This window comes from Sciurus carolinensis, chromosome 6 (assembly GCF_902686445.1).
Source record: "Sciurus carolinensis chromosome 6, mSciCar1.2, whole genome shotgun sequence".
Classification (NCBI taxonomy): domain Eukaryota; kingdom Metazoa; phylum Chordata; class Mammalia; order Rodentia; family Sciuridae; genus Sciurus; species Sciurus carolinensis.
This window is the reverse complement of record NC_062218.1, coordinates 42,817,259-42,843,446: the sequence shown is the minus strand read 5'-3', so window position 1 is coordinate 42,843,446 and position 26,188 is coordinate 42,817,259. Positions and strand designations below refer to the sequence as shown.

Here is a 26,188-nt window from a genome sequence, read left to right as displayed (position 1 = left end):
TCTTCCTGATTTAATCTTGGTAGGTTGTTTTTTTCTAGGAATTTATCCATTTCCTTTAGGTTAGTTTGTTGTCATATAATTGTTCATAGTAATCCCCTGTGATCCCTTTTATTTCATTAGTGTCTGTTGTAATTTCTCCACTTATATTTTTGATTTGAATCCTCTCATTTCTTAAACTAAGGGTTTGTCAATTTTTAGTTTTTAAGAAATCAAATAACAATTTTATTAATTCTTCCTCTGGTTTTCATTTTCTATTTATTTCTACTTTGATTTTTATTCTTTCTTTCCTTCTGCTAACTTTGAGTTTAGATCTTTCTCTAGTTCCTTGAAGCATGATGTTAGACTTGGAATTTTTCTTATTTTGTAATGTAGATGTAAAGTTCTTTTAAATAGCTCGTGCTGTATTCTATGAATTTTGTTTTTTTGTATTTCAATTCCTATTTGTCCTAAGATGTTTTTTAGTTTGTTTTTTGATTTATTCTCTGACTCAGTCATTGTTCAGGAACATGTTGTTTAACTTTCACAAATTTGTGAAATTTTCAAGATTTCTCCTGTGAAATCTTGTTTTTACCATTGTGGTCTGAGATTGTAGTCTTATTTGTTAAGATTTGTTTGTAGCCTAACATATAGTCTGTCTGGGAGAATATTCTATGTGCACTGAAGGAAAATGTGTATTCTGCTGAAAACAAAGCTCTATATAGGTCTGCTCTATTCATTTGATTAAAAGTACAATTCCAGTAAATTATTTTTCTGTCTGATTTAACTATCTTGTGTTGTAAGGAAGGTGTTAAAAGTTCCCTACGATTACTCTGTTACTATATATTTCTCCCTTCATGTTCATTAATATTCGCTTCTGCTAGGTACAATGGTGCATGCCTGTAATTTCAGAGACTTAGGAGGCTGAGGCAGGAGGATTGAGAGTTCAAAGCCAACCTTAGCAACTTAGTGAGACCCTGTCTCTACATAAATAAATAAAACAGGCTAAGGATATGGCTCAGTGGTTAAGTGGTTAAGCATCCCTGATATCAAAACAACAACAAAACAACAAAAAAATTATTTTCTATAGGTGCTCCAATACTGAGACAGCTTTTTATTTTATTTTATTTTATTTTATTTATTTTATTTTATTTTATTTATTTTATTTTATTTTTTTGTGGTGCTGGGGATTGAACCCAGAGGTCTTGTGCATGCGAGGCAAGCACTCTACCAACTGAGCTATATCCCTAGCCCCTGAGACAGCTTTTGACTCTAAGTTTATTTTATCATATACAAATATAGCCACCCTGGCTCTCTTTTGATTGTCATTTGCATGGAATATCTTCTATCCCTTCATTTTCAGCCTGTGTCTTTAAAGCATAAGGGGATCTTTTTAAAAATTTTTTAAAAATTTGTCCTAATTTGTTGTACATGACAGTAGAATGCATTTATACATAAGTGGGTCTTTATAGGAAGCATATCACTTGGATTTCATCTTTTATACATTTAACCTCCCTGTCTTTTGATTGTAGCATTTAATTTATTTACATTCAACATCAGTATAGATAGGTAAGCGCTTAATGCTATCATTTTGATATTTATTTTCTGGTTTTATAGTTCCTTTGTTCCTTTCTTCCTCTTGTTGTCTACCTCTATGACAAACTAACTTTCTGTAGTTTGTTTTATGGCTACCATAAGGCTTACAGAAAGCCTCTGATAATTATAATCAACTATTTTAAGTTCATAATTTCCAATACATTCAAAAACCATAGACTTTTACCCTTTCCTTTGAAAAATTTTGTCACAATTTACATATTTTTATATTGTGTACTCTTCTCAGTTCACTGTATCTTTAACTATTTTTCACCATTTTGTGTTTTAAGCCTCATAGTAGAGATTTGTGTGACTTCCACAATGCCATAATAGCAGTGAAGTGTTCTGGATTTGACAATGTATTTATTTGCCTCTACCAGTGGGCTTTATAATTTCATATGTATTCCGTATAGTAATTATTGTTCTTGTTTCCATTTGAAGAACTCCCTTAAGCATTTCCAGTAAGACAGGTGTAGTGGTAATGAATTCCCTCAGCTTTTGCTTACCTCAGAAAGACTATTGTTATTTTATAACCTTGTGGAGTATGGTATTCTTGGCTGACAGATTTTTCTTTCAGCACTCAGATTACATCACCCTATACTCTCCTGACTGGCAAGGCTTCTTCTGAGAAATCCACTAGTCTATTGGCAGTTCTCTTATATGTGGCTTGATGCTTTTCTATTGTCACTTTAAAAATTCTTTCTTCAACTTTTGGTAATAATGTACCTTACAGAGGACCTCATTGAGTTGAATATACTCAGGGACTTGTGAGCTTCAAGAATCTGGATATTCTTATCTATTCCAAGACACAGACATTTTCAGAAAAAATGTTTTTTTCCCATTGTCTCCCTCCTGAAGTGCTATACTGTAGATACCTGTTTGTGTAGTGTTGCACAGGGTGTCTTTACTCTTTTCCTTCCTTTTTTCTTCTGATGGAGTGATTTCAGATAACTTCTTTTTTCAAGTTGACAGATTCCTTCTGCTTACTTTTGCCTGCTGAAGCACCCGGTTTACTTTTTACTTCACGGATTGAAATCTTCATTTTAAACACTTTTAAAAAATAGTTGTTGACTTTCTCATTCAGATCATGAATTTTCCTGATTTCATCTAATTGTCTATTTGTATTCTCTTGTATTGTTTTCTTAATCATTATTTTGATTTTTTTCCCAGGTAGTTTGTAAATTCCCATTTCTTTGAAATGTTACCAAAGAATTTTGTTCCTTTGGCATTTCTTGACTATTTCATTTTTTATGTTCCTGTGTTACTGTGTATCTAGTAGTGCAGACATGTATTCCAAACTTTGGAGTGGCTAGGGAGAATTCATCCATAGACAGGCATAAGGGGGTCAGTTGGTAAAAGTGTGGTACTGGTTTCATGTGGGTGTGGTGTTTCCAAGCAGCTTCTTTAAGTGTGATCAGTACTGGCAAGGACTGTAGGTGCCTCAGTGATCTAGACAGTGACAGTGGCTGTGTAGGTTATCAGGGTAAGGGCTTTAGAGATGCTCCTTTCCCTGTCTTCCTCACAATGGGGAATCTTAACTGAGGGAATCTCTTTTGTCACTGGGTGTGGCCATCTCACAGAAAACCACACAGGTGCTTGGAGCAACAATGGAGTCAGGTTTCTGGGTTAGGCACATTATGAGAATACTGCAACATCAGTGACTTGAGTCCTGAGCCCCTCGATAAGCCAAAGGCTGTTGCTCTGAGGTATCCTCCAGCAGCTCAGGCTCAAGGGGCTGCAGTGTAACCTGATTCCTACCCCAGGTAGATGGGCACAGCACTGGTATAGCTCCAAGTGACCTAGAGGCTCAGGGTACAGCAGCAGTGTGGAACCAGAAACCAGTAGGGCACACGGCATCCTGGGTGATGAGGGATAGGATACCATGTAGTCATGACTCTGAACTCTCAGATGGTGGGACACAGCAGTAGGACAGGCTCTGTGAGCCACGGTAGAACAGTAACAAGGACCCAGAATTGGCTGTTCCTGAGGTGGGGGTTACAGAGTTGCAACGAGGTAGGTGGGGTACCTTAGGAAGCTCAGAATGCAGGGCACATTCTACTTCTAGGTAGGTGGGAAATGCAATATTTAAGGATGGTGTGGTTCCATTCAGCCAGTGCTCTTGATTCCCTGGCATGTTCAGCACCACCAGGAAGCACAATTACATGGACTGTCTGCCTCCCTGGGGATGTGGGTGTCATATCAGCTGTGTTACTGGTAGGTACACGTGCTCTGCTTTGATGTTCCAGGTGCCTGGAACCCCTGGGGGCTGCTTCACAGGAAGGAGAGCGGTTACCCAGTGTGTAGGTAGCCTTAGTCCCCAGGAGGCAAGGAGCCACCTCTGTTCTGGGGCCAAGGATATTGGCTCCCCACCTGCCCTGCCCATAATGCATTTGATCTGGCTTTGGGGTTAAGGGCAACGCTGGCTTTGTAAAATACACTTGGAACTATTCCCTTTTTTTCAAAGTTTGAGGATTTTTATTAGTTCTTTAAATATCTGGTAGAACTCAGCAGTGATACCATCAGGTTCTGGACTTCTCTTTGATGACCTTTTATTACTGATTCGGTCTCCTTACCTGTTATTATTGGTCTGCTTAGATTCTGTGTCTTCATGCTTCAGTCATGGTGGGTTATACATGTCTATGGATTTATCCATTTCTTCTAGACTGATTTGTTGGCACATAGTTGTTCATAGTTGTCTCTTATAATCCTTTGTTTCTGTGGCAACAGTCTCTTGTGATTTTGAGTGTGCTTTTTTCCATTAGTCTAACCAAAAGTTTATAGGTTTTTTTCCTGCTTAGTTTTGTTGATCATTTCTACAATTTTTCTAGTCTGTTTCATTTATTTCTGCTTTCATCTTTATTGCCTTTCTTCTACTGAACTTTGAGTTTAAGTTGTTCTTTGTCTAGTTCCTTGAAATTTAACATTTGTTTGAGATTGTTTTTATTTTTGATATAGGTATTTATTGCTATAATCTTAGAACAGGTTTTGTTGCACCCTGTAAATTCTGTATGTTGGAATTCCATTTTGTTTGCTTCAAGATATTTTTAAAATTTCTTTTTTTTTCTTCCATGCATTTGTTATTCAAGAGAATGTTAATTTCCATGTGTCTGTGAATTTCATGAAACTGTTAACTTCTTAACAGCTGTATTTTTTATCATTCCTTAAAGCTTACGTTTCATCTGAAATAAAATTCTAAAGTATTAGATATTAAACAATACTTATTTTCAAAATAAACTTAAGATAGCCAACATGAATTATAGTGGGACTTCATGTATACAGTTATAAAAATTAATACATTTGCTCAGTAATATATTCAAGTAGTATACAGGAATTTAAATGTGAATAATCTATGCTTTTCCCACAGCCAGTGGTAATCATTAAAATCTGTTAAGAGTTTCTTCTATATTCCCTAAAATATTCAATATATACACACATATATGTACATGTGTGTATATATATATGTACATATATGTACATGTACATAGAAACATTTGCTACCCCCTCACTCCCACAAATGCCATTTTTTTCACTTAGCAATATACCTTGAAGAAAATTCTTAAAAGTTTACACGTTTCTTGCTTTTTTTAATAGGTATATAATACACCACTTATAATATACCACTTCATTTCTCTTTGAATAGACAGATTGTTTCAAATTATTAGCTTTTTAGAAACAATTCTGTAATAATATCTTTGCATATTTATCTCTGTGTATATCCCTAGGCTATTTGCCTAAATTTTTTAGGATTAAATGAACTATGCATTTAACATTTTGAAAAAGGACTGCCAAAATGCTCTACAAAACAAAACTGTATAGATTAATACTCTGATGTATTTTCTTATTGAGCTAGATCAATGTATTTATTTTTATGACATGCAATTTTGAGAACAAATATAACTTTTAAAACATTAAAGAACATATTAACAATTCAAAAAAATACGCTGCCATTAATCAAGTCTATTTCTTTGTAACTACAGTAGTTAAGGGTATTGGTTTTGAAGACAGATATGGGTGCCAGTCCCAGCTTTGGCACATCAGATCTGTGTGATCATGAGCATGTTATATATCCTTATAAGCCCTGATTTATGTTTTTACTTTGTAAATTAGATAATAGTGCCTACCCAATAGTTATCATGAGGGTTAGTCTATGAGTGTTTATTAAAAAGCTTAAGAGTATATAACCTGATAGTTAATCAATAAAAACATGTATTTACTTATATTTTCAAAAAAACTATAGTGAATATTAAGAATCCCCAACAATAAATTGTTTATTTTCTTTGAGTCTTTCATTTCCTAACTATGTACATGTATGATTACACGAATGGTATGATCTACATTGTACATTGTGTACAACCACAGAAACAAAATGATGTACCCCATTTGTGTACAATGAATCAAAATAAAAAATAAATAATTTTAAAAATCTTCACTGGAAACTTCACTATCATGAAGTGTTGATAGGCAGATATTAGTATGGAATACAATTCATTCATTTTATAAAAGTTTAGAGAATAAAAAGTTCTAATTAAAGAAAAGAACTTCAGTGAGGAGATTTGGGTTAATGTTTATCAGACTGTAGTGTTATATACTGCTCTACCTATGACAGAACAAAATAATTTCTAAACATTTTAATAATGATGGTTGATACCTTAAACACCATTAACTTGGAATTGGCTATATAAAAAATAAGTACAAAATTTCAAGGTTGCAACTGATTTCAAGCATTCCCTTTAATAGGTTCTAAGTACCAAGATTTCCTAGAAGTATGATAACCTAAAATCTCTCTACACAGGAAAATGTAACATGTTTGAGACATCAAAAAACATTTAAAATAGTATCTGTAATTTAAAGGTCAAATTTATTAGGCGATTAAGAGATGTATACATGGGCTATAAATACTGCACAGCTGACTTTATTCACAGTCAAGCAGAGATACAGTTGGTGCCAATCTATTTTGTGGATACTCTTGTTCTTTTGTTCCAAGAAAAGTTTGCACCATAAGACTTGGACTTGGGTTTCGGAACTTTCCTCTCTTCAATGTCATAGCTCCACCCTAGAGGGGGAAAAAAACAAAAACATAAACAAACCCACAGGAACAGAATTTAAAAGGATAACTGAAGAACATATCAAGCAGTGGCTATTATAATTTAATTTATCATCAGGAGTAAATGTCAACACAACAGAAATATAAATACTTAGTAATTTGTTCCTTTATAATCTGTGCCAAGAGAGTCCAAACATCACCTGAATATGATTTATCGTATCTCAAATTAAAGGTGTAATTTACGATTTTATTTTTCCTTTGTCAAGTACTGATGGTTAACATGTGACTTCAAAATAACTGCAATGAAAAACACTGAACAATAAAGTCATCTCACTATTCTTCTAAAATTTGATCTTTATGTGAGTTTAGAACTCAACTGAGATGGTAGAGGAAAAACTGTGTGTGTATGTGTATGCACCTGCATACATTCAGTTCCTTCACTAGTTTTTTTGACATGTGTTTCAAGGGCTCTCTGTATTAGAATCATGTGAAGTACTTGATAACTGCAAATTCTTAGGCCTGACTAAAGGCCCATTGGCTAAGACTGGCTGGGAACCAGAGAGCTGTCCTTTAACTCAATTCTAGAAGCTTTTATGTATAGAAAATTGAGAACCACTGGTCAAAACTATCTTCTCTCCATATTCTTTTCAAGGTTTACAATTTTGAAAACTGGTTTTATTTATGTCTATATATTCTGTTCTTCAGTCCTCCTAAGAAAAGAGGAACAGGTTGAGCAATCCCTTTAACTTTTACATTTCATAATAAGATTCTTCTATCTCTCTGGAATTTATCATTCTTCTATCTCAGGACTTCATTCATACAACTCATCTTGAAACCTCTGATTCATGTCAGTCATGTATAAAATGTCCAAATTGAATATTATATAATTTAAATAAGGGTATTTCTTGATCTTATGAGTTCTGAGGAACTCTAGTGCCTCTAAATGGGTACAGCACTTGCTGCCACAAGGCTTATGTCTCAATAGTGCCTTAGCTGTAATTTGATTTTGTCACAAAGTAAAACCTATGAAACTTAAACCAGTAAAGTATACCGCTTTGTGTCCAAAAAAAGGAAAATAATAATATTTAGCACAATACTTCTTTTAAACTACCTTATTCCTACTGCTAGAACTCCATTCATCTTCAAAGAAAAGTTCATTAGCTATATGGAAATGGGAAATATGAAGGTAAATTAAACATCAGAATGTGAGAGAGAAAATACTGATTCAACTCACTTCCTCCACATAACCTTACTTTCAGAGTAGAAAAAAAAATGTTTGGAATACTCTCCTACTCATTAAAAACACATTACAAAGCTACAGCTTAAGAAAACCCAATCCTATAAAATAAGTGCATGTACAAGTAGTTATTTCCCTTTCAAAAAATACTAAAGAATATGGAATAGGACCTACTTTATAAGGTTGTCATGAGGATTAAGCAAATTTACTTAAATAGCTTAGAAAGCATCTGGCCCTTAATCAAAGATACTTTTTCTAAAATCTTTATATAAATTAATACTATTCCCTTTGAATACATGAGTAAAACAAGGGTCAGAGAGGTTAACTAATACAAGGTCATTCAGTCAGGAATGGGTACAATCAGGATTTGAACATTTGACTCTGGAGCCCATGTCTTAATTATTTTGCTATATTACCACTTGCGGTTTATCATAAGCACTCAATAAAAGTTAAGCTATTATTCTAATTAAAAACTTATGTGTAAAGTGTGATGTGAACACATTTCCATCATATTGGAGCTTCTTAAATTTTAATTTGCAATGTTTTGAGTAGTTGCTACAATTTAAACTCGTTATTTACTACAGACAAAGGTTTTGGGTTTTGAATAAGCTCAGCATGATAACTTTAACACTATAAACTTCTTTTTGTGTGTGTGTGTGGTGCTGGGGATTGAACCCAGGGCCTTGTGCATTTGAGGCAAGTAGTCTACCAACAGAGTTATATCCCCAGCCCCTAACACTATAAACTTAAGTATATCCCACATTAATCAGCGAATGTTGGTAATTACAAAAAAATACCCAATTCAATAAAGCAGGTATAACCAATAATATTTACTGAATATTTGCTATTCACTTAATTACTGATTGCCTCATTTGTGTCAAAGACAGTTTAGATACATGATATAAGCCAATAAATAAAACAAAAATTTCACAAACTTCTTAAAGTAAGTAGAAAAGAGAAATGAACAAGCACATAATATACTAGGTTCTAATACAGTAATACCTAAATTAAAAATACATATAGGCTAATGAACACTAAGGAGACATTTCAGACCAGGAAGACAAAGAAGCACTCCGTCTCTGAGAAGACAACATTTCAGACTTCAAGGAGGTCAGGGAAAGAACCGTGTCCACATCTCTATAAAGAGCTTTCAGGCAAGAGAACAACTACTACAAAGATCTTGATGCAAGAGTACACCTGGTGTACTGTTCTATGCTCTAGACCCTGTGTTAAGTGCTAAAAATGTATTTTTATAGTTTTTTTTTTAAGTTTGTTTGTTCCTTGGATTATGAGGTAGGCATTATGTATACCTTAATTTTATATTTAGCTACAAGGAAAAATAAAGCAAAGAGAAAGTAAGTCCTAAGGTCACAGGGATAGTGAATCCCAAAGTCAGAATTTTAATCCAAGTTGACTTTAAAGCTATGCACCTAACCACCTCATACAAAGAATAAATTTCTTTAAAAATATGAGAATTGCAATTTTTATTTTGCTCATTTCCCTTCAACTCATGTGACTGCATAACTTTTTTCCAATTAAAAAAATATTTTGAAAAGACTTAAGAATCCCTGGAAAATAAGTCAGCTTCCCCCTCTCTGCCACCCCATCCCCAATTATGGAGAAAAGAAATGGTTTCAAGTGTAGTTCTACCTTTGGTTATAATGGCCATCAGTAAATTATTCAAAACCTCTATGACCTTTTTTTTTGCCAAATAATGGGAGTGAGAACCTGTGTTCTCTCCACCATTAAATGCTTCCAAATACACCTGCCAGATCAATAAAGACATAAGAGAGGAAATACAAAAGAAATGAGAGCGCATTTGGAAATATTCAGGAATCAGAACTACATACAAATACGGACCTGAGAGAAAAATAATTCATTTTACTACATCAGAACTCAGACACAGTTCTAGTATCTGTTGTGGTCAGGAAGTTTTCAAAATGCTGCCAGGGTCACTGCAATGTGAGAAGACTGGAGTTGTTCCATAAAGGAACAACTGGTTTGGGTTTTCTCCTGGGAATTGTGAGCCAGATTCTAGTTGCTGTTGATGGTGATAACAATAAATAGAAGTATCATGATAGGGTTTGGAATGTGGATGTGAAAAACACCCTAGGAAAAATGAACAAAAATACATGTGGAAGAAACCTGCATTTGCTAATATAATCTCTATATTACCAAGCTACAACCATCTATAATTGTTAGGTTTACTTCCCTCACATTTTCCTGTGGAAAACAACTTTGTTCCTAAAGATGAATAAACAATCAAGCTTCTCTCATTACATAAAAGCAAAGAATGCCATGAGGGAGTTTGATGGCAATTCATAATAGAATTGGAAAATAAAGTAAGACTACAAAACCCTCCTTTTGGTTTATGTATCCATCATTCAGAAAACTTTTCTATTATGTAGGGCTGTTATTACAGTAAAATTTGCTCCTTTTTGCAATACTGTAAAGAATCTGATCATATTTCCAAGCATCAACCCTCCAAAGTATTTTACCTTCCAGTGCTTGGAAGAACACACTTACTGGTCTCACTGTACTTGAATGTAAACATTACTCGAGCAAGCAATAAACTTTGGCCAAAAAGACAAAATAAGAGTAACAGCACTTGAAAAGACATTAAACATATACTCATCAATGGGAAAGTTACATGAATGACACTCATCTTTTCTATACACCACTTGAAATTTGTTTGTAAAAGGGAAGAAAGCAATATATCTTACAAGAAATAGAATACTGGAATTTAGGAATGAAATAAGAATCTTTTTTAACTTTTTTTTTTTTTTTTAAATAACCCAAACATATTTCTGACAAGTTCAAATGAAAACACTTGCACCCCCTGAAAAATGCTTATATGAAATGAAGGTGTAGTCTAGGACAATGGTCCCATATGTTCTCTTATTAGGACACTCAAAACCAGCCCTTGCTCTTCCCAGCTGCACAACAGAAGATCAAAGCAACTGAGTCTGAGGCAGCTGCCCCAGGGATGGGGTAAATCTCTCAGGGCTGCCATCACTTCCCACTGAGGAAAGTAGCCATATGGCATGGATTAGCCACAAATCCAACCACCAGCACCTAAATGATAAGTAGCTGATCCTTTCACTGTTTCACACACTGGAATGCTTTCACAAAAATATTTTGAACTTTAAGCCCTAATATAAGAGCGGTACCTATGGAAAATGCTCTAGTAAAATTAAAATATGATCTTTAATAGTTAATGTCCAATTTCTTTTTCAAGAAATATGGCAATTTATTTTGTAGATCACTACATTGTGGTTGAGATGTTCTATTTCCTACAATATGACAGTTTGGTGTGACCTTTTCATACACCAAAGGAAGGAAAAGCCCCTGAACAAAACCAGACAATGGCAATGAACTTATAACTTCCATATATGAGACAAAGAGAAAATTAATTCCATTCATCTTTGTTTATGGAACCATTTCATTTATGATTCAGTAAAGCAAAAATAAAGAAAATTTCATTGGTTCTTTTACTGCTTGTGAAATAAATATCTTACCTCTGATAATATTAATTCCTGTCCTGTGAAAGGTCTTTCTCCTTTAATAATATAATCACAACCCTGACATGGAAGTGAAGTTTAATTTATGCCAGAACAAGAACCATCACATAATTTGGCACAAGCTGACATAACTGGAAGTTACCGCTAACTAACACATGAGATCAGAACAGCAAAACTTTGAGAGGCTAAAGAGATGGACATTGGTACTTGCAATGTTTCAAGATTCCTCACTAGGCTGTATACTGACATTATACCTGATTGAAAGCAAAGCATAAATCTAATGTATAATTTAAAGGGGAAACAGCTTTTCAGGAATTTCACTTTATAAAATCTACTTTGAAATTAACCAAGTATCTAATATAGAGCTTGGGCAAGAGAAGGTTTAAAATAATTTAAAAGTATCTTAAATCTTCTTTTAGAAAATATTATAGAGGAGATATAATAATGTTTTAGATACACTAGCAAAGCAATTCTTGCCATGAAAATTGTGTATGATTTCAACAAGCAAATAATGTGCAAATATGAGGCATCTGAAATATTTATTATTAATATCCTTCAGCTACAATACCTCTGTAAGCAAAAACAAAAATTGACGTTAGTCAATGGTCCCCTCGCTATATCGTTTATTCTTATTTTCAAAGCAATAAGAGGAATCATGGTATTCAAAATTTGCCACAAAAGAAACCAAAATTTTAATTATCGTAGCTTTGTGTTCCAAAAGTACATTTGAAAGAATTGTTAGAAATGTAGAACATGTTTTTTGAAAAAAGAAACTATACATGAATAGCCAAAAATCACTCCTGAAGATTTTGATGTAATCGATCTGGTATGGGTTAGGCATAGGGATTTCCAGAATTCTATTTAACCCATAATACACTAGGAATCTCACTAAGCCACTATGTATAACTCTACTACCATGAGAAAATTTATTTCAAATTTCTCTTTTTCTTCTTCCTGCACCCCTTTTTCTGCTTCCACCCTGCCTTCCTCTTGCCCACCTGGGACTAGGGACTGGGAAGAAAGAAGCTAGGTTAAAACAAACCAAAACCCCCCCAAACCTTTGCAAATACAAATAATGCTCATTATTCATGAATTCATTTACTAAAATTTGTAACCCCAAAATTAACACTCACAGTGTTTCTATGGTCATTTATGACACGCACAGAATGGCAAAAAATTTGAGTTGCCCAATACACATGTTCCCAGTTGAGGTCAAACAAGGCAACGTTCTGCCCTTCTTGTTTCAGAACTCACATTGTAAACAAGTGTACTTTTCAAGGTCTATTTAGAGTCACATTTTTTTGTGGCTTTTGTGTGTGTGTGTGTGTGTGTGTGTGTGTGTGCGCGCTTCTTGCTGGTGAGTTCACTTTTTAAAATGGTCTTCAAAGCATAGTGCTGAAGTCTGTCTAGTTTTCCTAAGCATAAGAAGATTGTGATATATCAATATGGGTGTTAAGATAGGCTTGTTCAGGTATGAGTTACAGTGCTGCTGGCTGCAGGTTCAATGCTGATGAATCAACAATATATATTAAATGAGGTGTCTTTAAAACAGAAGTACTTGGTATTGATCTGTTGATGAAAGGACACACATAACCAGAGACTTGTAGGAAGCTGAATATGTTACTTCCCTAGAAGCAATTGATATTTGCTAATTTGGTGTTCCCGGTGATTTTACAGAACATGATTATCATGAATAAGGCGAATCAACTGTAATTGACAGATAACAGAAATTCTGTCCTGTCTTATTGTGATTTAATTCACCCTCCCACTTACCCTAGTCCTGGAAAGACCAGTTCTGTCTCCATTTGCAATTTATCTCAACATTCCTTTACCCCACATAAACTTGTGTTGTCTTGACTTGTTTGAACTGGTTTATAACATCTGCCAGACTCACATAAGTAAAATAAATTATTTAATATATGTTCATTTTATGTTTATGTTAGAATCATGACTATTTTTCTGAAAATTTTCTCTTAATTTTGGAAATCTCTTTTAGACATTCAACTTATTCACCAACTAAAAGCAGGCAAACTTCTCCACCAAAGAAATGGCACACCTATTCTTGTAAACCAGTTAATAGTTTATAAAGGTCTATTCTCTGTTGGGTAAGAAAAGACAGAGAATCTGGTTTATTAGTTTTTTCTATTTTGAGCTCAAATCAATTAACAATTTATACGCAGTGAAAAGAGAACAGCTCTTTGGCATGAACCAGTACATTTCACAATTCTGTGTTTATTAATACATGGCTGATATTTTAGAATTGAGTTTATAAATTCTCTGTGTGACTGATAGCTCTATATCTATCAACATATAGTAATTACACAATACAGAAAAACCTTTCCTGCTCATGTGTATGTAGATAATGTTTTTCTACCTCCAGATGGCATTAATGAATTAAATTATAAAACCTCATCAAGGAGTTCTGTTCTGATCAGTTTATAGAAAAAGATGTTATATTTAACTGAATAACCCTAAACTTAAAAAAAAAAAAAAACCCTGAATTTCTAATACATTCAACTTCTAGATTTAAAAAGTATTCTTAAAGAGATTAATATAAACATTTTAAGAACTCAAGTTCACATAATGTAGGTAAATCTTTGGCAAACAAGACTAATAATTTTGGCTTAATAAAAACAGCTATGTTTTCTGACACTGTTAGGTAAAATACAAACATGAATTATTTTACTTCTATATGTTTTTCTAAAGTTATGAGTTTACTGATGTAATAAGCTGGCATTATTTGTTTAATGTTTATAGTCATGGAAATTGTAAAGCTGTGTTTTAACCAACTTGATGAATTATTCTGGAATCTTTGTTTCAAAAGCAATTATATTCTATAGTTATGTTACCTTAAAAATGATTTTTAAGATTGTTAGGCTAACTTGAAAACTTGGATGGACATTTATTAGACACTTAGGTCATTTCTAAGTAAGACAGAATAACTGAGCCATTGATTATGATGGGAATTCAGGACACACTATCCCCAAATGTGCCACCTTGGAATTTGAGAAAACAGCAGAAATAAAGGGCAACTCTGACTTCCAGCCTTCATCCTTTGAAGCAGTTCATAATAGAATTCCTTGGTCTTCCTGTAATTTGTCCTACACCCAGAAGAAAGGAATGTCACAGAGGGACAAAGAATAATCTGAACTAACCTGCCTGGTTAAGTTCTTCTAGTTTACTACCATTGGGTCATACCCACTTTGTCCAATCAAATTTTGGTACAACTATGCACAACTTCATTGCAACACACAGGTTTCCCTTTCTGAAAGCTCCCATGTCATGTCACATAAAATTTATATTTAATGAATTTGTGTACTCTATTTAATCTGTTCTTTGTTATAAAGGTCTTAGCCATGAACCTAGTAGTAGATGAGAAAAAAAATCTTCTCTCTGCATAATTACTAAGCTAAATTTTGAGTTCATATGCTCTATCTTTGAGTTTGTCTACTGAACATGTTCATTTTTGCCACTTGGAGAAGCTGGAGCATGAGGCATACATATGGCTAAAGAAAGTAGTGTTGGGTGTATTTATGAGTTCCATCAGTTGACTAAAATACTGGCAAGTTTTTAAATTATTCCAGTTTCCTTATGAAATCATAGTAATTCTGGTTAAAAGACATAACGTAAATGAATGAAACCCTACTAGAAGTAATAATGGCACAGAGGTTATGACTTTATATTAAGGTAATGAAATAACTGTGTGCAAAGTGAGAAGATGTGAATTGTTTACTAAGGGAAAAATAGGCACGAGCTAAAGTAAAGTAACTGTGCCAGAAAGAAAATGGTAAAAGACAAAACCTGAATGGACACAGAAAGTTAAATAAGATTTGCAAGAAAGGAAATTTTATTTGCCTTAGGTTAGAGTTTGTGCAAAAATAAATCTGGAAAGTTATAAAATGTATTAAAATCTTAGCAAAGTTTGCTCAATTTTGCTGGGCTTGTTTCATTACTGTACTGTTTCAACCTATAATATCATTATTCTCTATTATGTCTAATCTTTCTAGAATGCAAAGGTTCTGGCTTATCAGAATAACTTTATAAGTTTTATGCTGACTTTTTCACTTAAGAATTAAGGTTCTGTATAGAGCAGTAAGTTTTATTGTGACTTTGAAAGGAGTAGTGAAATATCATTTCTTAGGTACCCATGATCCTATACCTATCCTAAGTGTTTACATCTCCTGGTGACTTTTTTGTTTTTGCAATGCTGAAGACTGAACTCAGAACTTGTTGCACATGCTAGGCAAGTGCTCTGAGTTACATCCCTAGAACCACAACTTTTAATTTTTGCCTTTCCAAAATTAAATCCTAAATGTTAAATAAAATTTTCAGGATATCTTTGCGCCTAAAATTATCTTTGAGATTCTGCAAGAGGGCCTCTGAAAAATCACAAAGACATACTCTTTATTTCTGTAGAAAGAGAACTGCTTGAAATAATTAGGTTTATTTGTTACTACTAATGAGGTTCTATGGAAGAGATGTCAAGTGAGGAGATGCATAGCCACCCTGATATTAAATTTAAGCGGTAAAATATTATTTAAGTAAGGTTTTTTGAAATTGTGTGATATATGAAGATTTGTCAATACCCTCGTCCATAATATGTTCCATTCACAAAAGACCTTGTACTGCTTTGCTTGATAAATAGACAAGTATTTCAATTACTTTTTAAAATGTTAACTTGGTCATATCTTTAGTTTAAATCTTATATCTTCTAGTCTAGTAAGTTATCAATTTGGGAATCTACATCTCTTATCTGAGATGTACTAATATACAGATGTTTAGGACCTATCCCAGACTTAATAAGTCTCTTCTCTTGATGTTTCTCCACAATTTTTGTGTAATACTATATGCTTGGCATATTCAAATCTCAAGGTTTTTTTTTTTTTTTTTTCCCTCTGTAAAGTCTACTGTTGGGACTCAGAAAAAAATGATACCCAAAAGTACAGTGCTGTGGCATGCTAAGTATTCTGAAATAAAGGAAAGAGCTCAGAAGGAAGACCTTTCTGACCTGTTCCTACAGGTCAGAGAAATCAGAATTCCTCTTTCCCAAAGGCAGGTCATTGGCACTAGAACTCCTTTTCCTCAAAACTAGCCATAAAATCTTAAAATATTACTCTAACCGTCCCTGATTTTCCATATGAGAGCTAGCCATAAGGATATTCTCTGATGCGCCTTATCTGATAGATTTTAAGACCCTGCTTCCCAGAAGAGGTCCTTTACCTAGAAGAATGCCACGCAGAGAGGCAAAGAAGAATCTGAACAGACATACCTTGCTGCCCTACCCCTCAGTATATTACCATTATGTGGTACTCATTTTGTCATATCTACAGGTCTATCAATTTTTCACTGAATCAAAGCATAATGGGTCTTTATGTCTTCCATTTCTAAAGGTTCCTGTGTCATATTAAAACTTTGATTAAATAAATATGTTGTACTTTTTTCTTGTTGACTGTGAACCTTGTGATAGGGAGAAAAGGCAGCATCTGTGAAGGTATCATTTGTCTGCCCCTATACCAGGTTCATCCATTTTTAAAAATCAGATGAATGCTCACTGTCGTCTTTGAAAGTATGCTTCAATGATTACATTTACAGATATTTTCTCAACTTTTTGGATTTGAACTTAAGTTACATTTTTCTTTTTATGAACTCATATTCCACTTGTGAAAATTACAACTATGATCTATAGTTTTCATGCTTATGCTTCCCTAAAAGTTCTTGCAATCAGCTATAGGTCAAAGTACTTTATCATCAACAAAGGAGCATTATCTCAGAACCCCACAGAAAAAGACCAACGGTACTTGGGAATATAGGTTTTTGATGCTATCACTTCATTTTAAGACCATTACTAGTTGAATGAATCAGGATTTTGAGAACTTCAGTTAAGAAGCAAAAACATGATCCAGTAGAACAAGAATTATATAGGACTGAATGAACTGATGAAGAATGACTGAAGTTTTATGTCTGGAGTGTCACTGGTACTGTTTTACTAGTCTACATATTTTCAATATATCAGGAAATCCTTTCTTTTTCCTCTTAAGATGTTATAACTCATTACAATTTAGTAGAGCTTTCTTTGTAAATGGAAATACTATAAATCTCATTCTACCACTGTGACACCTCCAGAATTTGGAATTTCTTACAGAAGATTCTTAAATTTTATGGCAATATAACTATCTGCATATGTTCAATAGCAATCTATCCTCCTTTTATTAGGATGTGATCTGGAGCATGGGATATCTGAGAATAATGCTCTTTAACCAGATATGCGCAGATACTTTTAAGGAACGAAGTTTGACTTTATGCAGCCTTCTAGGAAAAGTGGTCTGGCACCTGGCTTATAGAGTTCCCCATCTTACAGGGAAAATATTCTGGGGATTTTGAGAAGAGAGGATTTGCCTAAATCAATAGGTACTGTAGAACACATACAGTGGCAAATTCTTGGCTTGGATTCCTAATCTCAAGAGATTTAAAGTACAATCCAAGATTCTTTATGAAAACTTTTGCTTAAAGCAAATTTAAGAAAACTTATATGGTAAATTGATATCCTTAAAAAATGTAATATTCTTGCTATATGTAAATAATCAGGGTAAAAAAGTATATTGATCTTATTTTGTGATCATGAATAATCTCTATTTGAGATTATTTTCTCTCAAATAGGGAGAAGCCAGGCACAGTGCTGTATGCCTGTAGTCCCAGTTACTTGGGAGGTCAAGATGGGAGGATCTCTTGAACCTAGGAGTTTCAGACCATCTTGGGTAACATAGGGAGACCCAGTCTCAAAAACCTAAAAAGCCAGGGCGGGGGAGGGGGGGTGTGCTGGGGCAAGAGCAGAACATGATTTCAATTGAAAAATATGTACTCTAGCATATCCTTCTCTTTTAGCATTATAAGGCTTTTTGCTCCTTTTCCTGTCTTTCAGCTATTGAGCAACTCTTTTTAAGTTGTATACAACTTATACATACATAGATTCTGTCCTGTGTCCCACTGGTTCTTATCAACACCCTTCTTCCCCAAGGGAAATAACAATTTTTGTCTGCATTTACAACTGACCTCAAATTCTTTATTCTACATAAATTTGTCCTTGTTAGAGCATCTGCCTTGTTTGCTTATATGATGAATGAAATAAATTCTTTTATTTGTATTTTGTACCTGTATGAGTCATGATTCTTACTTTTATTTTGAAAGTTAACTTTTAACAGTCACCTGGATGTGAGGTTGAGAGGTAAAAGTAGGTGGAAGTCCAGCCTCAACTAATAGTGTTAACTTATGGGAGAAATTCTAAGTTCTAAGCGGTATCTCCAGCCATCTTTTTCTCTTTTTCAGGATCCAGGGCTGGACCTGTCTGCTTCCTTTCCTGCTTCTACCTTCTATTACTTCAGAGGTGGGTTTTCCTCTCCAACAGACCCACTGTGAACACAATGCAGTTTCACAGCTTGTCCTCTGCCCTCCTAGTCCTGAATGAAACCTTCCTTTATTTTGAGAATTTCAAAGAGTTTTTATAGCTAACAGCAATGAGAAAAACACAGGGGGCAAAATGACATACCAAAGAAAAGTCACAAAGTTTCAAATCAGATCAAACGGGGTGGGGTGGGGGGTGGAGAGGGTTTTCTGGTTTTCATTAGCATGTAAATGGTAGTAGATCTTAGTCTTCTACTACCCACATTTTCCACAGCTGTTTTCTGCCTCCTCTCTCCATGATGCAGCTTTCTTCTCCTCCCCATCCTTCACATAACACAAGGAAAGACAAAAGCCACAAGGGTGAGAAAGGTGGGTCTTTTCAGTACACAAAGAATTGAAGTAAGGTTCATCTACATTTCAGAGGAAGCACCAGATATTCTCATCTCTTTTAATAAAGGTTATCTTTGAAGAGTTCCCTTTGGAATAGATGCTGAGCTTAAAGAGATGTTTAGGATGAGGGCTTGCATTAAAGCCACAGCCACAGGGGTACTTATATTTTCTTTGCTTTTTGTATAAGTATGTTGAGGGTGGGAAAGTGAAGGATGGGGAATTGGAGGAGGAAAGAAGCTGTCAGAGGCACTCAGCCTTCTTTTCTACTCTGCAATTTCAGAAAAACCAAGCTTTCTTAGTTATGGTAAGAATAGACAGCTGTGTAAAAACAACAAAAGCAGATGGATAATTACAGAAATGATCAACAGAAGGTAGGAAACTTTAGTTTCAGAGATGAGTACACTCTTATATAAAAAGACCTGTAGAAAAATGGTTAAGAAACTGAAAACAGGTAGTTAACAGGGGATTTTATAATATTGGTCTTAAACACTTTATTTCATTATTATACACAGTATAAATTTCCACTTATCCTTGATTCATAATAGAACTGTATTTCTTAAGTATGAAATTTGAAAGATGGGTGCATGCCTGTAATATCAGCAACAAGGAGGCTGAGGCAGGAGGATCACAAATTCCAGGCAAGCGTGGGCAACTTAGTAACACCCTATTTCAAAATAAAAAATAGAAAGGACTGGTGATGTAGCTCAATGGGAGAGTGCCCTGGGTTCAATCCCCAGTACCATAATAATGATAATAATAATAATAATAAGAAGAAGAAGAAGAAGAAGAAGAAGAAAGTCACTGGACTAAACAGTAAGAAATAATGGCATATGAGCTGGTCCAAGGACTTAAAATCCTGAAATTATATAGTTTTGAGAATCACCCAAACTTCTCATTTCAAAGACAAGATAAATACGGTTATATGTAGTGAAGTATGAACTGTTCAAGCTCTCCTGTGAAGGAGATAATTGTGGAATTAGAATCCAGGTTACCAGCCTCTCGATCCTATAGAACTTACATAATAGTACTTCTAAACTAACACCTTAAAATTATCAGAACATTAGTTCGCCCAATCTTCAACAGCACTAGCTCAATAACAAAATGTTTGGTCTGGAGGGAAGGAGGATTCACTTTTAAGTTCCTTATCACCTACCCAAGAGAGGCAAATCAGAACAGAGGGGATTGCTGCAGAATTTGGAAAACACCCTCCAACACATGATTCTGCAGCACTCCAGCACTGTTTACTTAGATCCAGTTTCCACTATAGCTGAAGAAGCAAGACTCATTTAAGTAAAAACACATAATGCTGCTGGGTGTGATGGTGAATACCTGTAATCCCAGTAGCTCAGGAGGCTGAGGCAAGAGGATCGCAGGTTCAAAGCCAGCCTCAGCAACTTAGTGAGAGGCCCTAAGCAACTCAGGGAGACCCAGTCTCTGAATAAAAATACAAAAAAACAAAAAAAACAGAACAAAACAAAAAGCTGGGGATGTGGTTCAGTGGTTAAGTGCCCCGGAGTTCAATCCCTGGTAACAAAAAAACAAAACAAAACCATAATGGTAAATGTTAACAAGGCTGATTACAAATGAATTCTAGGGTGTAATAAAAGGATTTCCCCAGGTGATCAGATTAGCTTCAATTTTTTGAGTAGAGCAGTATATTTTAGAATGTCTTTAATTTTATTTGATACTGAGTACACATCATATGTCAGCTTTTGTGCCAGCGGTGCTTGGGACAAAGAAGTGACCAAGACAGACAGTTCCTGCTATGAGGTAAGTTAGAAATCCTGATCTACTTTTAGTCTACAGTTTTCCTAGTCACTATCCAGAAATATTGGAAAGGCACCTGATTTCAATAGCAGCATTGGCTAGTTCACACCTACAAATTCACATGGCAACTGCAGTCACACAGTCCTTGTGACCACTTAAGAGACTAACAAGGGATTTAACAGTTTAATTAAATTTCCTCTTATTAAACTCAAGTTACAGACCTCAAATTAATAAATTTTCAAGATGTCAGTGTCATGAAATATAGTGGGTTGAAAGGATGGAAAACATTAATAAAACTGTTTTTGATAACTTGTAGTTTAATTAAAATATTATTCTAAATCAAATAATATTTTGAGAATATTATTTTGACAAATAATATTGTCAAATAATATTTTGACAATATTATTTTAAGTCAAAATAATAAAGACTGATCACTTTGAGAACAATTATGTAATTAAGAAATTTAGAACTTGCCAAACAAATATTAATACGGAATTGCACTTAAAGTACTTTTTAAGTTTTAAAAGTCTATTTGAAAAACAACCATAATAGGATATACTATTATAATTATATACTTACTATGTGTCAAAACCTATTTTAAGCATTTTGTTTTTTAACTCAATCCTCACAGCAATTCCCATTTTACGTATGAGGAGATAAAAATACAATATCATAATGACCCAACCGAGTTTGGCTTTATACTATTTTTTGTGTACAGCACTGGGAAATGAACCCAGGGCCTTGCGCATACTCTGCTACATATCTTGGTCCCTAGTTTTAAAATTCTAATAGTAAGCTGCAATACTAAGTGGGGAAGAAAAATATTTTAGATAATAAAAATCTTCACAATGCTTTCATAGTGCTTTCGTATTTATATGTAAAATGGATTAGAAAACACTCATTTTTTAAACATTTGTATAATGGCTTATAGTAACAATTATGGAAGATATTGTCTCATTCAAATAGAGAACTATATTAAGAGTCAAGTTCGATTTGACCAATTTGGGACATTTTCTAACATGTATTGCCAAACAAAATACACTAGGTACACACGTACAACAGCACATTTAAATCTATGGGAAATAAACAACAGAAATGCCATACTGAGAGAGATGAGGGTCAGAACTAAGCTCTACCAATTAACTATTATGTACCAGGTACTCTATCTTATTTCAACTATGAAGAAGCATTAAGTCTGTTACAAAATTAATTCAAAATCATACTGGTTCAAAGACTAGAACCCAGAGTGGTCTAACTGAACATTTCCTTTCACTATACTGTGTTGACTTAATAGCAGAAAATAATAAAAATATTTTGCACTATTGTCGATAGTAAGATCAACACAATCCAATGGTGTAACATAGCTGTCTCCAAAATTAATATACTTTTAGACTATATCTATATAACTGTATAGTTGAGATTATGCTTGGTATCAGAAAAGAAGTAAATGCAGACATTTAGGTTTAATGAAAATTTGGGAGTGAATATGATAATGATAATTATTTTCAATAAAAAAAGGTGCTAGATAGAATAATATGCATTAGATTTTGGATCAAAGTAAAAGAGAATTTAATAATATAGGTGTCAAAACTACAGTATGCTACCTTATGGCATAGAGTTTAAATAACCAAATGTTGGTAATTTAGCAGAGGAATTCAGAAACAAGGTAGGTGTTAGACAAGTGGTCTTATTCCCTACCCTGTCCCTACTTCAGATTACAGCATTTTGGCTTTTACATGTAACATTTGGCATTCCATTTTAGATTTTTCTTTGACTTGACTTTTCTTTTTTTTTCTTTTGGAAGGAGGGTTGTTCATCCTGTTGCAGCAAAAAAGCTAAGAACCACAGAATTAGATATATGGAAAGATTTCTTTCAACTCAAATTTTATATTCCTGAATGGTTTTAGTTAAGACCATAAAATCATATATTGACTTTATTTGTGAAAAGAAAAAACAAAAACAGACCAATCATACCATTTTTTTCAGCAAAGGCAGCTGCATCTTCTTTACTACTGAAGGTTAGAACCATATTGGACAAAGGATCAGCCCTGTAAGAAAGAATTTTTTTCCAGAATTTAATATTAAGCTTTGACTACAAAAATAAATCAGTATTTAAAATAAATGTTTAGAAAATAGTTTAGAAAATAAACAGTTGTGCTAATATGGAACACATACATTCTTGATGGAATATTCTAATTGTAACAATCTCTTTGAAACTGTTAGCTGGGCACAGTGGTCCATGCCTATATTCCCAGTGGTTCTGAAGGCTGAGTCTAGAGGATCACAAGTTCAAAGCCATGCTCAGCAACTTAGTGAGGATCAAAACAATTTAGTGGAACCCTGTATCAAAACAAAACAAAACAAAACAAAACAAAACAAAACAACAAAACAAAAAACTGGGCTGGGGGCACAGCTCAATGTTTAAGTGCCCCTGGGTTCTATCTCCAGTATATTCCTCTTGTCCCCCAAAAAAGCTTTTAGTAATTTACCTTTTTTTGTGTTAAATATTGGGAGATTTTAATAACAGGTATTGTCAAATAATACAAATTATAATTGCAAAGACATTCAGCTGGTCTTTAATAAAATCATTTATTCAACTCTTAAAAAGAGAAAAGAGCAGGATATGGTGGCTCACACCTATAATACAAGCTAAAACTTGGAAGGCTAAGGCAGAAGGATCCTAAATTCAAGACCTGCCTTGGCAAATTCAAGGACAACCTTGATAATTTAGTGAGACCTGCCTCAAAAGAAAAAAAGGCTGGAAAAAGCCCAAGTTCAACCCTCACTACTTGGGGGGGAAGGGGGTGCGCAAGGTGCAGGGTGTGGAAGGTGGGGATTAGAGTTGAATTAAAAATAAAAAGTCCATGAAGATTCTCAAACTGATCTTATAAATTCAATATCAAAAGATTATCAAAAAGTAGAACTGCCAGTACAGATGGTTCCCAGCTTATAAGGGTTTGACTTAGGATTTTTTGATTTTACATTGGTGCTAAAGCAATACATGTTCAGAAAAACTGTACTTCGAATTCTAAATTTTGATCTTTACTTGGCTAGCAAAATGTGGTATGATTTTCTTGCATTGCTGGGCAGTAGCAGTGAACTGCAATTCCCAATTAAGCACATGGTCCACAATGATACCAATAACAACTGACACTCTGCATTGTGCTATACTGCTAAGCTATGACACTGGGTAGTTTAATTGTATTAAATGCATTTTTTATTTATGCTATCTTCAATTTGCAATGGGTTTATTGAGACATAACTCTATATTATCATTACAACAAAAAATAGACAACACTACCCACTCTTCTTAACAAACCTTCCACCATTAACTATACTGTTTTAGGGCACAGGCCCAGTTTAAAAAAAAAAAAAAAAAAGCTTCAAGATATGACATCCAATTGAGTTCTTCTACACATGTTTACAAATGTTTACTGTAAGCTCTCAGAGGAACTTCATTTAGAAATACGCAAGTAAATTTAGAAAGAACTTCAGAAGTAATTTGGATAATGGAGAACAATGAAATATAAACAAAAGAGAACATGGAAAGTATCTCTCCTGGACTCAAGGTACCACAAATTGTTGCTGAAATTCTGGTCATATATTACAGTGGTTATTCTGGAACTCCTAGAACTCCCTATAATCATATATGTTCCTATCATATACCCCTCTTGTATGCAAAAGAATTTCAAAAGGTTGGCTATATTAGTATCCATAACTGATAGATTTATATTGGTGTTCTTTTTGAAAGTAAATTTTCTCAGTTTTAATTAAAATAGTTATACTGAGAAGTGCCAACATAAATATGATCCAATAATCTGATGAGTGTTGACAGGCACAATGACTTAGTTGAAAACATGAAACAATAGCAAAAACAATTGTACACAAAACTTAGGAGCCAAGAGAACTTAACTCTATTTCCTACAAAGGCAGGAAAGCCTTTAAATTATCCTAACTTTATTTATGAAAAAATATATAAGTTAAATAGTAACAACTTGTATCAATTAAGTCCCCATACTTTCAGCTTTTTACTTTTCTTAATCTCCTATATTTTGAAATTCTTGATGGGTATGTTGCCACCAATATCTTCCTAATTGATCTTTCTGCCTCCTTTCTTAACTCTGATCTGTTCTTTGCTTTTACCAGATTCAGCTCAAAAACTTGAAATAGTTCCCACTTTCCAGTTTTTTGTTTGTGTGTGTGTGGGGGGGTTGGTATCAGGCACTGAATTCAGGGGTGCTTCACCACTAAGCTAAATCCCTAGCAACCCCCTTCCCTTTTTTTTTTCTGACACAGGGTTTCACTAGCTATAGAGGCTAGCTAGCTTCAAACCTGCGATTCTCCTGCCTGTCTCTCAAGTAGCTGGGATTATAGGTGTGTACCTGGTTTCCAGCCTTCTTTTTAATTACTCCTCTTAAAAGTAACGCACCAATCAAATCAGACTCTTAATTTTTCCTATATTCAGTCTGTACTTTCCCATCAGTTCAATTTATTCCTTTCATTTAGACTATTTTGCCACCACTTCCACAAATGGAGTCCATCCCAACCATTCCTCAGTGTTCACCATAAATACCAATCTTTTCTATTAAGTCTTTCATACCGTACTCTCCTCCAGCTGTATATAATTTCTCCTTCAATCTTCACTAAATATAAATTTGCTTTTATTTTAATGCTCGATTTGCTCAATTCTCAGTTATTGAGGTTCCAATTCAGACAATGACAGCAGTTCACAACTCAGTATATCTACCTAACAACTACATATATAACAGTCATAAACTCTCAACAAATCAGAAAAAATGTGTTTGAAGGGACCTAAGAGTGATCAAGTTCAAAAACTCTGGAGAGAATTCAATCTTTCAAAGGAAGAGGGGGAAAACAAACAAACAAACACAAAAAACATACTGGATTAGATCCAAGTGTATATCTCCCCTACCCCCCACCCTCTGTGGTCCAGATAGCTAGAAGCATATAGGAACTCAAGCAAAAATCATTCTTATCAGCACAAGGAATATGAAGATGGAGTTTAGAACACAGCAGTTTGAAATTTTTGTTTGGGAAGCGGGGAGTTGCATAAAAGGGAGATTCTAAACTACATATGAATGGGTATGGCTCTAACAATAACTGGGAAGACTGAAAGAACTGAGCAGAGATTTCAGCAGCCACCTATTACAAAGCAAAATGAGTCTGGAGTGAGGACTTGGTAAACCACATGTTTTGCAGTAGAACCTCAAAAAGATCATGCCTTTGAAAAATTTTAAACAT

At 34.2% G+C, this 26,188-nt stretch overlaps 1 protein-coding gene across 1 annotated transcript in view; it reads right to left on the bottom strand.

Annotated features, from left to right (window-relative positions):
• Positions 1-6,408: 6,408 nt before the first annotated feature.
• Ndufs4 (NADH:ubiquinone oxidoreductase subunit S4) overlaps positions 6,409-26,188 on the bottom strand; it is an 83,664-nt gene continuing 63,884 nt past the window's right edge. Inside the window, exons 4-5 of the mRNA XM_047556847.1 lie at positions 22,901-22,974; positions 6,409-6,622 (exon numbers count right to left, since the gene is read on the bottom strand). Of these exons, the coding sequence (XP_047412803.1) occupies positions 6,519-6,622; positions 22,901-22,974 (178 nt within the window). The 3' untranslated portion in view covers positions 6,409-6,518. The remainder of the gene's footprint in view (positions 6,623-22,900; positions 22,975-26,188) is intronic.